General features: G+C 45.1%; 1 protein-coding gene across 1 annotated transcript; it reads left to right on the plus strand.

Annotated features, from left to right (window-relative positions):
* The first annotated feature begins 9,507 nt into the window (after positions 1 to 9,507).
* Positions 9,508 to 10,999, plus strand: LOC103707933 (transcription factor MYB93-like). The gene is made up of 3 exons (XM_039134252.1): positions 9,508 to 9,714; positions 9,830 to 9,959; positions 10,068 to 10,999. The coding sequence occupies exons 1-3, from the start codon at positions 9,582 to 9,584 to the stop codon at positions 10,780 to 10,782; spliced, it is 978 nt and encodes a 325-aa protein (XP_038990180.1). The 5' UTR covers positions 9,508 to 9,581; the 3' UTR covers positions 10,783 to 10,999.
* The last annotated feature ends 5,624 nt before the right edge of the window (positions 11,000 to 16,623 follow it).

Consider the following 16,623-nt stretch of genomic DNA (forward strand, 5'->3'; position numbering starts at 1 on the left):
TATAAAATACCATTTGATTCACCAGTTTCTATTTGTTGTGTTTGGAAACGGAGAGGCATATGGTTAGAAACGAAGACTCCAAGGAACAAGTTGTTTAGTTGGGCTTATATATATATATATATATTTATCATTAGATGAGTGACATAAGAGATCCACAATGTATAAGACACCCTCACCTACATAACATTTACTCATGTGAGGGTGGTCCATGCAACAAGGTACCTTAATCAAGGAAGCAACGTTCGAAATATCAAACACCGTAGCTTCGGTGAAGGAGCGAGCAATCTAGTTTTCCCCTAATATTGGGTTTATCTTATTGCTTAACTTATTGCCGACACCAAATGATGCAAGTCTAGGAGAAAAGAGATGCATGCAAAAGAAGAAAAGGAAGGAAAGAAAGAAAAGTCCTTTTCCTTTTCTTGTCCTCATGCATTGACTCTTTGTAGCAAGTGATGCCACTCCCCTTTTAGGTTTTGTTCCTTTACTGGTTTAGTTGGTGTTTAAAGTTCCTCTATTCAAACAAGCTGTAGTTTTGAGTGATATTGCAGGAAAACCACTTTGCCACCCACCCAATTCTATGAACTCTCACAGGATATATTTGGAATGCATGTCAACTTTCAAACAACCCGATGATAATTTAAACAACTTCCCCACTGGTTTTAGGACTAGGGAGAGATGCAAGGCAAGGGAGGTCTACTGCAAGAAGAAAGCATTGATGCATTCTCTAGATACACTTAAACTAAGAATAAATATCGTGGATAATTTTCTTCTTTTTTTTTTACCAGTAGTAGTGATGTTTGTTTCAGTTTGTTGATTGGCACAAAGTGCGTCAGCGATGAAGAACGTCTTAATTGAAGGGATTGCTGAAGGTGGTGGAGGAGATTTTCTGTGTTGGCTGCACCAACTCCATCGCTCACCCCACCACATCGTCAAAAAAAGTGTCACCATTCGCTTATGATCTCAATCTCTTGAAAATTACTGCAGCTACTGGTGATTATATGCATTTGATTGGAGATCATCAAACTGATTCTGGCAGCTAATTAAGTTGTTTATACCTCATCAAAACCACTATTCCTATTTTTGAGGAATAATTATACTTTTGGTACGTTGGTGATAATTTGACTCTAGTCACACATCATCTAGACTTGTTTTTCAATGCCACGAGGTTCTGAAACTTCCAATCCCGATCAGATCATGATGGAAGCAGACGATCACACGTAGAAATAGAAACGCTTTAAAAATGGAGCCAGTTTTCCCTCTTGTTTTTATTCTTGTACAATTTGTTACTGCATAGAATCATGACCTTCTTTTCTCATATACTCTTGTGAAACTACTCATTTTTCATATCCAACTACTCCCATCTTTGCGAATCCATGATGCCTTTGTACCCTTAGACGCTTTTTAATCTTACAAGTGCCCTTGGGAACTTACCACCCTTCACATCTATTTGAACAAAAAGATCTCATTGCTGTGGCATTTGTGCCTACTAAGATTAACTCTTGGTACTCTTTGAATCAGGGAAATATAACTGTTGCTGGAAATTGGACCCGGGGGCCGCCGTGAAGCCGGGGAAGGAGGAGCTCCGCTGCTGTAGGAGGCGGGCGGCGGTGCGCCGGCTGGCTGCGTCCTCCGCCGCGGGGGGTGTGCAAGTCCTGCAAGGAAAACCGGTGGCCGGGCTCTCCGGCGCCGGCCCTCCGATGCCTAAGTCAGAGGGGGGCTTAACTTTGAAGAAGGGAGAGAGGATTGTATGTGGAAGTCCGAAATAATCCCCTTGGGAGGAAGAGGCCTCTTCCCTCTTAGAGGGAGAAGCTCCCCTTTTATAGGGAGAGTGGCCGGATTACCTGTGATGTGACTGGGCGAATTAATGGGTTACCGTCACTGTCAGGGAGCTGTCACGATTGATCGGTCCCGTTGGGGTGGTTGAACCGCCGGCCGTGGTGGGCCTGGGGTCCGTAGATGACAAGTGCATTGATTGTTGAGTGAACCGGTGGTCAGAAAGAGCCGTACGCTTTGATGGTTCAGTGATCCGGAGATCATCTTGAGCCGTGTTCATTTAATGACTGAGTGCATTGGAGGCCTGAGGGGGTCTCATGCATTAATGATAGGGTGTGCCGAATGCCTGCGGAGATCTTGCGCCTTAATGACTTGGGGATGGTGGCAGATTGAAGTGGAGTCATATATTTAGTTGTCAGATCCTTTGGAGGGTTAGGCGGAGATTGGATATTTGGCAAAGGCATGGGCTCGGCGGGGTTGCCTTTCTGGTCGGCGCTCTCTGGTCTCGGCCTTCTGTGCTCGGCCTTCTGTGCTCGGCAGCCTTTTGTGCTCGGCCTGCTGTGCTCGGCAGCCTGCTGTGCTCGGCTCGCTGTGCTCGGCAGCCTGCTGTGCTCGGCTCGCTGTGGTCGGCAGCCTGCTGTGCTCGGCTCGCTGTGCTCGGCTCGGCCTATGAGCCCGATCACTTGGATGAGCTCGATCTTGCTGACGGATTTGGGTGCTATAATTGCATTTGTGGGGTGGTCCATTTTACCACCAACACTACCCCCCGACTTCCGAGTTCGAGCTGCTTTTTGGCTCGGACGAAGGAAGTAGTCCAGTCGTCGATCATCCTGTAATATAGCCAAATATGTATAAAGATGTACGTGCCAAGTAGGGTGTACCTCTCATGCAGTTGGAGTTAAGTGCTCCAGGATGACTCAGCGGCCTTCTTTGGCTTGTCGTAGGAGGCGTCGAATGGCGTCGAAATGTCGTCGAATGGCGTCGAAGTGTCGTCGAATGGCGTCGAAGTGTCGTCGAATGGCGTCGAATGTCGTCGAATGGCGTCGAATGGCGTCGAATGTCATCGAATGGCGTCGAATGGCGTCGAATGTCGTCGAATGGCGTCGAATGTCGTCGAATGTCTTCGAATGTCGTCGAATGGCGTCGAATGGCGTCGAATGTCGTCGAATGTCGTCGAATGGCGTCGAATGGCGTCGAATGGCGTCGAATGTCGTCGAATGTCGTCGAATGGCGTCGAATGGCGTCGAATGGCGTCGAATGGCGTCGAATGTCGTCGAATGTCGTCGAATGGCGTCGAATGGCGTCGAATGGCGTCGAATGGCGTCGAATGGCGTCGAATGTCGTCGAATGGCGTCGAATGGCGTCGAATGGCGTCGAATGGCGTCGAATGTCGTCGAATGGCGTCGAATGGCGTCGAATGTCGTCGAATGTCTTCGAATGTCGTCGAATGGCGTCGAATCGGCGTCCCGAGCTTAGCTAGAGCATCATTGGAGACGCATACAGGAGACAGACCTCGTCCGTTGGCGATCGTGCGCCCTATTCGGGGCGACGTTGGTCTTTTTTGGATTCTCCGACCTGGAAATAGATAAAATATTGAAATTATTTGAAGCCAAAGTGGCGTCCTGTACCTTTTGGAGATATTTTAATGGCTTCCGAGTAGGGTTGGCATTTCGAATCTTCCAGTGAGTACAGTGGACTTCGAAGTCCCTTAGGACTTAGCTTGGCACTAGCTTTCTTTGGCTCGATTCTCTGGGGGAGGTGTTCTGCATTCGAGCTTCTGAGCTCGGGCTTCGGAGCTTGGCAGCCTTCTGAGCTCGGCGGCCTTTGGTGCTCGGCCTTCTGAGCTCGGCGGCCTTCGGAGCTCGGCCTTCTGAGCTCGGCATTCTTCTGAGCTCGGCAGTCTTCTGGACCATGAAAGGATTTAGCTTCATAGTACTTTCTTGGGGTAGAATCTCCTATGAATCTAGCCAGAGGAGCGCTCATCCTTTGGAAGGCATACAAAATAAGGCATCAGCCGAGCTTTCATTATGTACTAAAATCCTTTTTTTAAAGCCTTGCAATGATGAGGGAAATAGCTACAGCGTCGTCATAAAGAGGGCTCAACACCCTTTTGGTCTTCATCAGAAAAGGAGATGTGACTTTCACAGTGCACGGATGCTTTGAGGAAGCTCTTTTTTCCGAGCTCGGAGCTTCTGGTGCCTCTAGTTGCCCGCCCTCTGATGGTATTGATGATGCCCGTGAGAGGTCAGTTGTCATTCTGCTCTTTATGCGGCACTGGATTTTGTTCCTCGGGCTCTCTCCTGTAGGCATGATCACGGACAAAATAACTCAACCGACCTCGGCGGACAAGTGCCTCGATCTCATCACGAAGCTCGTAGCAATCCTCCGTATCATGGCCGCGATCTCGGTGGAAGCGGCAGTACTTTTTCGAGTGCTTCCGCGACTCTGTCGGACGCATTCTCAATGGAGGTCGGAGGTAGCCCCGACCCTCAATCTCCATGAGGATTTCTGCTCGGGTGGATGTGAGAGGAGTGTACGTCTGGAATTTTTGGAGGGGAGACCCCGGGCGAGCTAGGCTCTTGGGCCAAGGGGGCTCTTTCTCATGCCAGGGGAATCTGCTACTTGGTCGGGAGTGCTCCTGGTGCTTCTTCTGCATCTTGGCAGGTCGTTCGGCTTCCTCCCGCCGAGAGGCCATGGCTTCCTCAGCCTTGGCGTACTTGCGAGCTCGGGTCAACATTTCGGTGAGGTCCGCAGGGAAGTTCTTCTCGATAGAGAAGAGGAACATGTAAGACCGGGCTCCAGTCTTTAGTGCCGACATGGCGATTGACTGGTCCAGCTCCCGGACTTCCCATGTTGCGGCAGTAAACCGATCCAAGTACTCCTTGAAGGACTCTCCCTCCTCTTGTTTGATGTCAAGGAGGGAGTCCGACGTCCGCCGCTGGGGCTGGCTAGCGGCAAAATTACTGGCAAACTGCCTGCCGAGCTGCTCAAAGGAGGAGACAGTACTCGGCTTCAACCCGGTGAACCAAAGCCGGGCCGGTCCTCGGAGCGTTGCTGGAAAGGCTTTGCACATCATGGCCTCCGAGGCTCCTTGTAGGGCCATTAAGGCCCGATAACTCTCTAGGTGGTCCAGTGGATCAGCCTTGCCGTTGTAGGGCTCCACCTGGGGCATCTTGAACCGTGGTGGGACCGGTTCATCTTCGATCTCCGGGGAGAAGGGAGACTTCGTAGTGAACTCGAAGTCGTTATCACGTCCTGATTTTCTCCCGTGGAGTGCCTGGATTTGGCGCTCCAACTTCTCGACCTTCTTGTCGAGTTCATCATTCTGGAGGATCGCTGCAGCGGTCCGTTCGGGTGCAGGTTGCCCTGGAACCGACTCAGCTTCTGAAGGTTGGGGCCAGCCACCAGGGCCTCTAGCTGGGTGTTCTCTCCAGAGGGAGGCCTGGACTTGAGAGTCCTGACCTCGAAAGGGAAGTCCGCTTGTAGGAGGCTCCGGTTGAACTGGGGCCGGAGGGGGCGGTACCGTCGGGGCGCCCTTAGGTTGCAAGCCTTGGACAACGGTAGCCAAGGCCTGCACCTGTTGCACCAAGGCATGAAACTGCTCCGGTCGAACTTGAGGGGTTGACTCGGCCGGAGGTGGCGAGTTCTGGACAGAGTGTCCAAAACTAAGTGGAGGACGTCGAGAGGCGTTGGAAGCTCCTTTGCTTCTTAGCTTCATGGCAGCGAACTCGGGCCCTTCCTCTAGCGCCAACTGTTGCTGGAAATTGGACCCGGGGGCCGCCGTGAAGCCGGGGAAGGAGGAGCTCCGCTGCTGTAGGAGGCGGGCGGCGGTGCGCCGGCTGGCTGCGTCCTCCGCCGCGGGGGGTGTGCAAGTCCTGCAAGGAAAACCGGTGGCCGGGCTCCCCGGCGCCGGCCCTCCGATGCCTAAGTCAGAGGGGGGCTTAACTTTGAAGAAGGGAGAGAGGATTGTATGTGGAAGTCCGAAATAATCCCCTTGGGAGGAAGAGGCCTCTCCCCTCTTAGAGGGAGAAGCTCCCCTTTTATAGGGAGAGTGGCCGGATTACCTGTGATGTGACTGGGCGAATTAATGGGTTACCGTCACTGTCAGGGAGCTGTCACGATTGATCGGTCCCGTTGGGGTGGTTGAACCGCCGGCCGTGGTGGGCCTGGGGTCCGTAGATGACAAGTGCATTGATTGCTGAGTGAACCGGTGGTCAGAAAGAGCCGTACGCTTTGATGGTTCAGTGATCCGGAGATCATCTTGAGCTGTGTTCATTTAATGACTGAGTGCATTGGAGGCCTGAGGGGGTCTCATGCATTAATGATAGGGTGTGCCGAATGCCTGCGGAGATCTTGCGCCTTAATGACTTGGGGATGGTGGTAGATTGAAGTGGAGTCATATATTTAGTTGTCAGATCCTTTGGAGGGTTAGGCGGAGATTGGATATTTGGCAAAGGCATGGGCTCGGCGGGGTTGCCTTTCTGGTCGGCGCTCTCTGGTCTCGGCCTTCTGTGCTCGGCCTTCTGTGCTCGGCAGCCTTTTGTGCTCGGCCTGCTGTGCTCGGCAGCCTGCTGTGCTCCGCTCGCTGTGCTTGGCAGCCTGCTGTGCTCGGCTCGCTGTGCTCGGCTCGCTGTGGTTGGCAGCCTGCTGTGCTCGGCTCGCTGTGCTCGGCTCGGCCTATGAGCCCGATCACTTGGATGAGCTCGATCTTGCTGACGGATTTGGGTGCTATAATTGCATTTGTGGGGTGGTCCATTTTACCACCAACAATAACATTGGTGAATAGAATTAATGGAGTGGGGAGATGATTGGGGGTAGGGACCATATCGGCATATCCTCGGCAAAATCTAAGGAGGCCAACCGGCTGCGATTTCCATATAGAATTCTATATACCTCAAAATATTAAATAAAATTTTAAGCCTATGAGAGGAGGGGTTGGTAAGGGTGGGAAAACTGTCACTTCCACGGACAGCAATGACTGCCGCCGCCGGAGAGCAACAGCAAAGAACAGTGTTTGTAGCCAATTATGACTCTGTAACACTAATGAATTCTGCGCAGATCTCTCTGGGCCCCATTTCAGTTGCATGATACATGCATGCTTGTGAGCTGCTGATTGGTGGTGCAAGGCGTTGTTTGTTGTGCGTACAGTGCTGGATTTGCTGTAACAATTTAAATAGAGTGCATTTTTTTTTGGGCAATGTGGGTTCCTCACACCAGCTCTTGTTCTTTTTAATCGGATATCTGTTATCTTTGTTTCCTTTAGAAGCAGTTCTTTGCTAGCTCCTTGTAAGGACGCTCTATACACACATATTATCCTATGGTCAAAGAGATTATTCAGCCAATCCTTCTATACTCTACACGGCTGTGGCGCCTGAGATGATAATATCGAGCGCAGCTAGTATTAGCAGGCTTATTGCCACAGGATCGATCTGTTTATCCTCATCATTATAATACCTAGCAAGAAAGAACATTACCTGATATTATTAATTCTTGATGTATTTATTTGTCATCGCGAGCCTACAAATGAGCTCTTAATAGTGGATCTAAGTTTATCCATGTATTCTGTTTCTGAGTGTATAAAGTAGCTACATTACATGATACGGACATCTTAACTTTGGATCCACTTTTGTCGTCCACGTCCCTCCAAGGTCAATCACTGCCTGACCATATATAATATACTCAGATCTATACATATGATGAGTAAAAAATGTTGTAGTAAGATGCCTGCTGGAGATCTACTTTGACATAAGCGTGAATGGTGGACCTGCAAATGGTCTACTGTCTCTCCTATGATGCCTCGTCTAGGAACATTTCCCTGAGTATATGGGGAGTAGTTCAGAATCTTCAGTAAAGAAAATATTTCATTCAATAGTCTCGATTCAAAGCTTTAGATTGGGTGGTTGTTTTCTATCAACGCATTTGCACTCTTCTCGATCTCTTTCTTCGTCTGAGTCATTGGATCGGTTTTGTCTAGTGACTAAGGTTTGATTAAGCCTGCCAGTGGTTGACATCAATAATAATAAAAGAGTTGACAGCCGTTGGATTATAGTTGAAGGACTGTGCCGCCTTTGATTTGAAGAGTGGACTTCATCAAAAAGCTTAGGCAGCCCTAGGGTTGAGAAAAGGAAGGCGTGTCTACGTGAGGATCTTATGTATGCATGCAAAGGATAAGACTAACGTGTGAACGTCAAGAGGCTTTGAAACTTGATAGAGAAGGTTTTGTGTATTAATGGGGGGAAGGTTGGGGTGGTGACGAGAGTCATCTGCTTTTCTTATGTTGCGTGCGTGGGGAGGTTTTCTGACCTCACGTCCCCCGTCAGGGGGGCTTCTCCCACTGACGCTCTCTCTCTCTCTCTCTCTCTCTCTCTCTCTATTTCATTAATGGAGCTGGTGACGACTTACACTGTTCATGATAGAACACTGCAATGGGCCATGCTTTTCATCCGAAATTCCCAACGTCCTTTCTGCTAACTATTCTAGCGCCTTTGATGAGGTTGCATTTCATGTTCTCTTACAATCTTTTGGCTACAAATTAAGGGTAACAAACCTATCATTTTGTTTATAGAAAAAGAGACACGAACCAAGCTAATTGTAATGCATGAAAGCATGATTGTTTTTTTTTGCAATTCTGAGTGATTTATGTTTCACGGACATTAAAGTTATCCTAGTTGGGCAACCAAACACTAGCTTTAGTTGTCCAGGACCATAACTGAGCTGATAGACCAGTCCAATTATGAACCAGCACATACAACTAAGACTTCATTACTTTCTTTTCTCTTCTATTTCTTTTGTGTCCACCTTTGTGCATGTTGATTCGTTGTTCGATTGGTCCAACCAATAATTACTCCAATTGTCGGAGAGGTAAAGAGTCATTGAAGCCAAAGTTCCACCAATTCAATGCTTGATTGCCAGCATGGTTCGTATTGACTTGTTATTGATGCACATGGGCAACTAGAACTAGATCGTAAATGATCCATGCGACTCATGTTTTACAATTGGGAGCTTGGGGAGATTTTTTTAATGCTAATTTTGATTTTAGTTTTTGAAGATATTTATTTTGATTAATTCCCTATTTCCCAAGTTACACATATTTTCTATTGTAAACTTTGTGTTCATTTCTTGTGGCTGATATGCTAGTTTGTGGAACTTGCTCTAAGAATGCGAAACGGGTTCAGCTCATCATCAAATCAATAGATAAGCCAGGTACATCGCTCAAGTGACCCATTATCAAACATCTTATACTGTTTTAACTCAATTTTGTTGAATTTGAGTCCTGGTGTACGTACCTTGGTCTAACCCCCTTCCTTCCATCCTTCTGTTTTCAGAGATTTGTTTTTTTAATTGTTTTTTAATTTATGTGTAAATATGCTCAAAAAGGGATTAACATTTAGGAATGTAATCCTTAAAAAGAAAATCTTAGACGCTAGAATTATGCACAAGATATCTTAGAAAAATATGCAGCATCAAATGTCCCATACGTACTACATATGCGCGATACTAGCGACGTATCAGAATATCAAATACTTCTTGTTCTTGAACCATTAGGTAGCAGAATCGCAGCTCCCCTTAGACGGTCACGTGCAGCGCACATGCCATGTTCGGGTTAGAGCTTAGAACAGATATAAAACATTAATTAATATAATAAGAGGACTAATTAGTCTTCTTCCATAAGCTCTGATGAACATGGGAAATAAAGCCCAAGAAGTGTATAAATGAGAAAGCATAGTTCTGGTGGGTGGCAAGGTGGAGAAGGCTAGCTGTTACTCCATCCCTACCCCAACCCCACCCCTCCCACTCGCTGAATACCCATGGGAAGATCTCCCTGCTGTGATGAGAATGGCCTCAAGAAGGGCCCCTGGACCCCTGAAGAAGACCAGAAACTGGTCCAGTACATTCAGGAGCATGGCCATGGCAGCTGGAGAGCCCTCCCTAAGCTTGCTGGTCTCTCTCTCTCTCTCTCTCTCTCTCTCTCTCTCTCTCTCTCTGTATGTGTGTGTGGGTTCATATCTCTTTCTCCTTTGCACTATCTAAAGCTAGGTGCTCTTCCCTCTTATAGGACTCAATAGATGTGGCAAGAGCTGCAGGCTAAGATGGACGAACTACTTGAGGCCAGACATCAAGAGAGGCAAATTCTCCCAGGAAGAAGAGCAAACCATCCTCAATCTCCACTCTATCCTGGGCAACAAGTACTGTTCCACACTCCATACAAGAGACTCTATATATGCTAATTAACTATATAACCTCCAGTGAGCCATGTTTGATCTAAATGAAAGCTAACAATTTGATTGATATAGGTGGTCGGCCATTGCGACGCACCTCCCTGGCCGGACTGACAACGAGATCAAGAACTTCTGGAACACCCACCTCAAGAAGAAGCTCATCCAGATGGGGTTTGATCCCATGACCCACCGTCCGAGGACTGACTTCTTTGCTACCCTCCCCCAGCTTATTGCCCTCGCCAACCTCCGTGAGCTCATCGATGGCCGCCCCTGGGATGACCATGCTGCACGCTTCCAGGCCGAGGCCGTCCAGGCTGCAAAGCTTCAGTACCTTGAGTACGTCCTCCAGTCGGATGCCACCATGGCCAATAACTCCAACACCGATAGCCTCGGAACTATCACCACCACTGACATGGATCCTATGAGCCTTTTGAACGCTCCACAGATGCCTTCCTTCCCTTCAGTCCCTTCCACAAGTCTTATTGAGAGTATCACTGGCCAGAACCAAATTAGCCAACTTCCAGATTTCCAGATCCCTTGCTCTTTTTCTGACCAACCTATGAGCAACGAGACCAACCAAGGGTCCGACTTTAGTGTATTAAGCCAGGGAGATCAGAATAGCACCCCAAGAATGACACTGATTTCACCCTCGTCCCTTCCTCCGCTCACCGATGTGTCGGCCGGCAATCCAGGGGATGCTTGTAGTACCTCTAGCTGTGGTGGGTGTGGGACTCCTTCCTTCTGGCCTGAGCTCTTGCTTGATGATCCATTTACGACCGAGTTTGCTTGAATTTCCCCCCTTCGATACTTCCATATAATTATAGCCTCTATATATCCATTTCTTTTTTGTCATTTCTTGGGGAGTTTGAGATCAGTGTTAATAGTATTTGCATGCACTGCTCGTTGATATTAGTGCAGTGCATCTCTTATACAGACACTCGTAGACATATATGTGCGCACACAAAAATGGTTCTTATATATACTTGGATTGGCTTTTTGTGCTTCTATTCTCTGTTCTTTCTTCCTTTTGTTCTATGGGTTTTTTTCATTATCTTTCTTTTCAATTCTAGATATTAGTCCAGCTTTATCCATTTGAGATCCTCTATCTGCGCCTTTCTTTGATAATGCATAATGATCATAGTCTTTGTTACGTAATAACGATAGCAACGCTAATAATTTTTAATGCATGTTTACATACAGATGGTAGTCTGCATTATATATATATGTAATGAATTATCATTCGTATAAGAAAAACATAGAATAATAGCTAAATGATCCTGGCCAAGTTATTTAACCATTAAGTAGAATTCGTTTGGGAATCTACTGTTAAAAAAGAAGGTTATTTCCCGTGATCATCTTAATCATAGGGCAAGTAGGATTCATTTAAGGATTTTGCATTTAAGAACCCCCCCCCTCCTTCTGCAACCATTGTTTCCCCCTCTCCAGTTTAGCCACAATGAAGCCTTTATCTTGATGTCGTGATATGAATATTCAAATAATCAAGCAAAGATATTTGTCAATGAATTGCATACCAGAACATTAATGCTTGATCCCACCACTTTTGCAATTGTTGGAAGTCCCTTGGAAGAGAAAGAGAAATGGAAATATCTTAGTTTGAAATATATCTGTTTAATTAGAAAAATAATTTTGAAGAAGGTGGGCAAAGAGAGTGATTCTGAAAGCCTGATACATTGGCCATCTCAGTGATGAACTGAAATATCAGTTTACCCTGGCAAAGGCGAAAGATGGAGGTATTCCAAGGGCATGCTTAATTGGCTGTTATTTAACGGCTAAAATATTGAAGTACCAGATGATATAATAAAACAAAGACCATCTTCTTCAACCTTGATTTAATTTTTGAGATGATAAAACTAATATTAATAATCTTAACTGATATATTCACACTAACTTGTCCAATATCATTATATATATATATATATATATATATATTCCTGAACGAACCAATAATTCAGCCAACATGAAAATTTTGGCAAACATTTTTCTAGAAATTTTCTTTTTAATTCTTGATGTAACATGGTAAACTGTCACAATTTCATTAAGAAAATGAAGAGGGGTACACTAAAGGAGTTTTATAAAAGAAGAAACAGGGTGTGAGAACAAGGGAGAAGGAAGAAACAAAGAAGGACAGTATTACTAAGACGGAATAAGGTCCATCTATCAACCTTGAGCCGAGAAATCCAGTTCGAGGGAAGATCGAAGTACCCCAGAAGATAGACTCTCATTTCTTTCCAACCAATTACGGTCCACATATAGCATTCATCCAGGACCAACAGGAGGTACCAAACTTGTACCTTCTCCAATTTTTAGAGAAAGATATGTCTGCAAGCTATGATTATTTCCCTCTCAAGTAGTAGTAGGAGGCTTGTAATTAACCCATCCTTCTAGATCATAACTTTAACAACTATGATAAAGAAAAAGAAGTAGGAAAGAAACATGCGCGTCAGGCGGTTAGAATACTTGACCTTGGCTGTCATGTCATAGAACGAATTAATAGCAATGATAGGAAATATTTAAACCAACATCTTAACAATGACATCACTCACAATCCCGGTCAAGCAACATGAGGGAAAGCTTTATACACCTATGTCACAGTCTCTTTGTTAAGAGTAAACCTCTCAGGAGTCACTAATCAATAATCATACCCTAACGTTCCAAAGAACCATGTCCCATTTTCTTAGTGAGTAGGTGGAGTACTTGATGCCTTTTCCTACAAGGGATTGACTGCTAAGACCAAAATCACTACCCCATTGATAGAGTTGCAACGCACATTAACACACGTCGCACACGCTAATTAATATTGATGATTTAAGGTCTTGGGTAAAGCCTACACTAAGTTTTTTTTTGTGGAGATAGTTTGATTAGAAGGGGGTTTGGGCTTGGTTGTCAGGTAAGTGCAAAGGGAAACTCCACTACGTACCTAATCCTCTGCCTCATGTCTTGGATACCAAATGAAGTTTCCTATGTCACTGATCAGTGCGAACAATTAATGTAAAAGACTATATGTGTAAAGATTTCATCCACACAAAAAAAAGTGTAAACAACGTTTAAGATTATATGATACCCGGTGATTTGGTGCCCAAATTTTCACAAAGTTGGTGACTGATGGATGGAAATGATGGCTGGGAGTAGCAAACACAAGAAAGGGACGTTCTCTGTCTCTATAATATATTAATCCATCAACAGTTGGTAGGAGGATGATTCAACGACTCTAATGATTCTATATAGAAATAATCTTAAATACTTGTGTGCCTGAATTGCATCATAAAAATAATCTAGGAAAATCTTAAAGATTGTGATCATATACCTGTTTTTGTACACCAAATATCACTGACGTGTGGTTCTTGAAGTGTAAATTTGGATTTGTGGATAATGCTATGGAGTGCAAGTGTTCTCCGAGTTCTCACATTCATGTTGCTGCGATGAGTTGCTCCTAACCATTATCCTCCATCATATTTCATTGTTGTTTGTTAAGTGGTTCAACTCTTAATCGATGAAAGAATATACTTATGGTTACTAACTCCTACAAAGCTCCATAATTAAGTTCAATGTGAAAGAGGATAGCATTTAATTAATGCCATTTTAATATCCTCCGACTTGCTCTGCTCAAAACCAACAGCTTTTGACTCGGGTACGGCGATCAGCTAGATTAGGGGGACACCGCTGGCACGGGTGAGTGCTACCCTTTATTTCGGGATATTCAGGGCATGGTAGGTGGAGATATCGCTTTTCAGACCAAGCATGTGTATAGACAGGCCAATGGAGCTGCGGATTGGATAGTTTCATATGTGGCTGACTATTCCGAAGGGCCCTATCGGTCGTTGAGAGGGAGTTGTCTAGAGCACTCCGAGATTTATTATCTTTTGACTTTTTTTGGATGTGATCATACTAGAAGTGTATGAATCATCTGTTATAGCAAAAAAAAAAAAAAAAAAAAAAAAAACCCAACAGCTTTCCAATAAAAAGTTGGGCTAACATGTCAAATGCACAAACAAATTTAGCAAGCTTCCCTTTTTCGAGCAATTTTTTTTCTGTGTTAAAGTGGCATGATTACATGGCTCTACAGTAAATACATTCACTAGCATCCATATGTTAAATATTATAAAGTTGAAGTGAGACTGATTGGGCCAACTCGTAGGAGATAGATCTAGAACGATTGCTACAACGAGCTCAACGTAGCAATCATCCTCCTCCTATCCTCAAGAATAAGGTAAGCCATTTTTAATTTCTTTAATTTCCAAACATACTTCCAGCTCGTATGAACCCATAAAACCATTGGCATCCATATATAGGACTAATAGGAGAGGGCCCGCAATCTAGCTCGCCCACCTCTCTCTCTTCCACTGCCTCGCCCCTCCGCCTTCGCACGGCCTCACCTCTCTCCTCCGCCATGCATCGTTAGCTCCTTGTGTTTTGCTCTAAGATAATTATTTGTATGGACATGTTGTATTTGAATATTTGTAAATCCACAAAAATATAAGTATATTATATATGTGTGCGCGCCTAATAAATGCTTTTGTATATCAATATGAATGTATGATTTTGCATTATAATATGAATTTTGTGTATCTATGTACGTATGCATAAATATCTACGTGTGAGAGTGTATGTATCTATGTATGAGTTGGACTACACATTTAGCATTAGTACTCTTTGAGTTGGACTTCAAAAAAGCATTCGACAATATAAAATGGAGCTTCTTAACAGAGCTACTCATGGCACGAGGCTTCCGGAAACGATGGTGCAACTGGATCTCAAATATCCTTCAAACGAGTAAGCTTGCATTAACTATCAATGGCGAACCCACGAAATGGCTGCAAGCAAGGAAGGATCTCAAACAAGGAGATCCATTGTCCCCCATGCTCTTCATTCTTGCGACTGATAGCCTAAAGAGATGTTGAAGTTGGCATCACACAACAAACATATTGCTAGGATCAGAGCAATGAAGAAAATATGAGTTATCAACTGCATCCAATGCGCGGATGATACAGTTATCATGTACTGCAACGCTTAAAGGGATTGCGTTAACAAGCTTAAATTTATTCTCTACTCATTGGAACTTCTCACAAGTCTTAAAAAATCAAGTTGGGAAAAAAAAAGCACACTGTTTGGTATCAGCACCGCAGAGGAATGGTGCAAGAGCTTCGCCAAAGAGCTAGGTTGTGACCATTCTAAGCTACCGGATTCAAGATCTAGGATATCCTCTTCACACTGGCAAGCCAAAAAGATGAGGTTGGAACTTTCTGGTTGAAAAAATTGATAAGAAATTGGCTGCATGGAAAGGCAACGTCATCTCAATCGGAGGACGGGTGGTGCTGATCAACACCGTGCTTACTTCCATCACTACCCACTGGATGTCCACCATGCAAATTCCTGATGATGTAATAAAGAAGATTAATAGAAAGAGGAGAAACTTTTTCTGGAGAGGCGACAAGAATTGCCGTGGCGGCCAGTGTTTAATCAACTGAAAATAGGTTCGTAGGCCAAAAGATTTCGGTGGCCAAGGAGTGATTGACCTAAATTTGTTTAACAAATGCCTATTAATGAAACAATGGTGGAGGTTCTTCAACAAGCGAAATAAACCTTGGAGGAAACTCATCTACGGATTGCATTACAAGAGCAAAGGTCCCCTTGAATCTCAGAGTTGCTTCCCAAGTGTGGGAAAGCGTTGTAAAGGTTCGGCCAACCTCCAAGATTCGGGGTAGGCAATATTGCAAGGCGGGTCTCTTAAACTCTTCTTTCCGGGTCTCTACGTTCTAACTTCTGATACAAATATTGCAGCGGCAGACTTCGTGGAAGATGGAGACACACCAGACGCCATTTCAGAGCTAGCATGAGTCACAGAGGCGAAGAAGAAATAAGGCAACTCACACGATTCCTACAGGACGTGACACTTCTACTGAAGAAGACAAAGCCTTGTAGAAATGGGATAAACACTATGCATTCACATCTATGGGAAGTTATAGATTCTTCAGCATGGAGGAGTCCTTTTCCTTCCATGCAAAAATCATCTGGAAACTCCCCATACCTGAAAAGGTGAAAATTTTCAACTAGCTCTTGATCCTGAACAAGATCTGAACAACATACAATCTTCAGAAGAAACAAATTCTAGCCGACATGCATCCTCTGCGGTGAGGAAAATGAATGCTCGAATAATCTCTTTCTGAGTTGTGTTTGCTCGCAGATGTTTTGGTCTGAAGTCTCAAGCCGACTGTCTCTTCCTCCCCTTCCACAAACTGTTGAAGACCAGTGGTCCCAGTGGCGAAACCAGCTCTCAAATGACCCACGATGGGAATGGGATTGCATGATATCATCCACAGCATGCTGAAGCCTGTGGAAGGAGCGAAACAAATGCAGTTTCGTGCGTGAAGCAGACTCGCCAACTAGACTTATCCAGAAATGCTTCATCCTGTTGGAAGAATGGACAGCAAGCAAAGCAAAAAAAAAAAAAAAGAAAATTTGAAGACAAGCATCGCAGGTTTGGGCGGTCCACTTCGACAACTACAGAGTCTGAACCACAGGGCAAGGAGCCGAGAAGGATCAGGTGACGTAAGACAGTTTGGAATGTTTTTTCAGTTTTTTCCATTGGAAAAGAAAGCTTAGACATGTAGGC

This window comes from Phoenix dactylifera, chromosome 15, assembly GCF_009389715.1.
Source record: "Phoenix dactylifera cultivar Barhee BC4 chromosome 15, palm_55x_up_171113_PBpolish2nd_filt_p, whole genome shotgun sequence".
In the NCBI taxonomy this organism is placed as follows: domain Eukaryota; kingdom Viridiplantae; phylum Streptophyta; class Magnoliopsida; order Arecales; family Arecaceae; genus Phoenix; species Phoenix dactylifera.

Bases quoted from the DNA above. Each gene is read 5' to 3' on its own strand.
- LOC103707933 (XM_039134252.1), top strand. From the start codon at position 9,582: ATGGGAAGATCTCCCTGCTGTGATGAGAATGGCCTCAAGAAGGGCCCC. The intron at 9,715-9,829 runs GTCTCTCTCTCT...TCCCTCTTATAG, and splicing joins AGCCCTCCCTAAGCTTGCTG to GACTCAATAGATGTGGCAAG. The intron at 9,960-10,067 runs GTACTGTTCCAC...TGATTGATATAG, and splicing joins CACTCTATCCTGGGCAACAA to GTGGTCGGCCATTGCGACGC.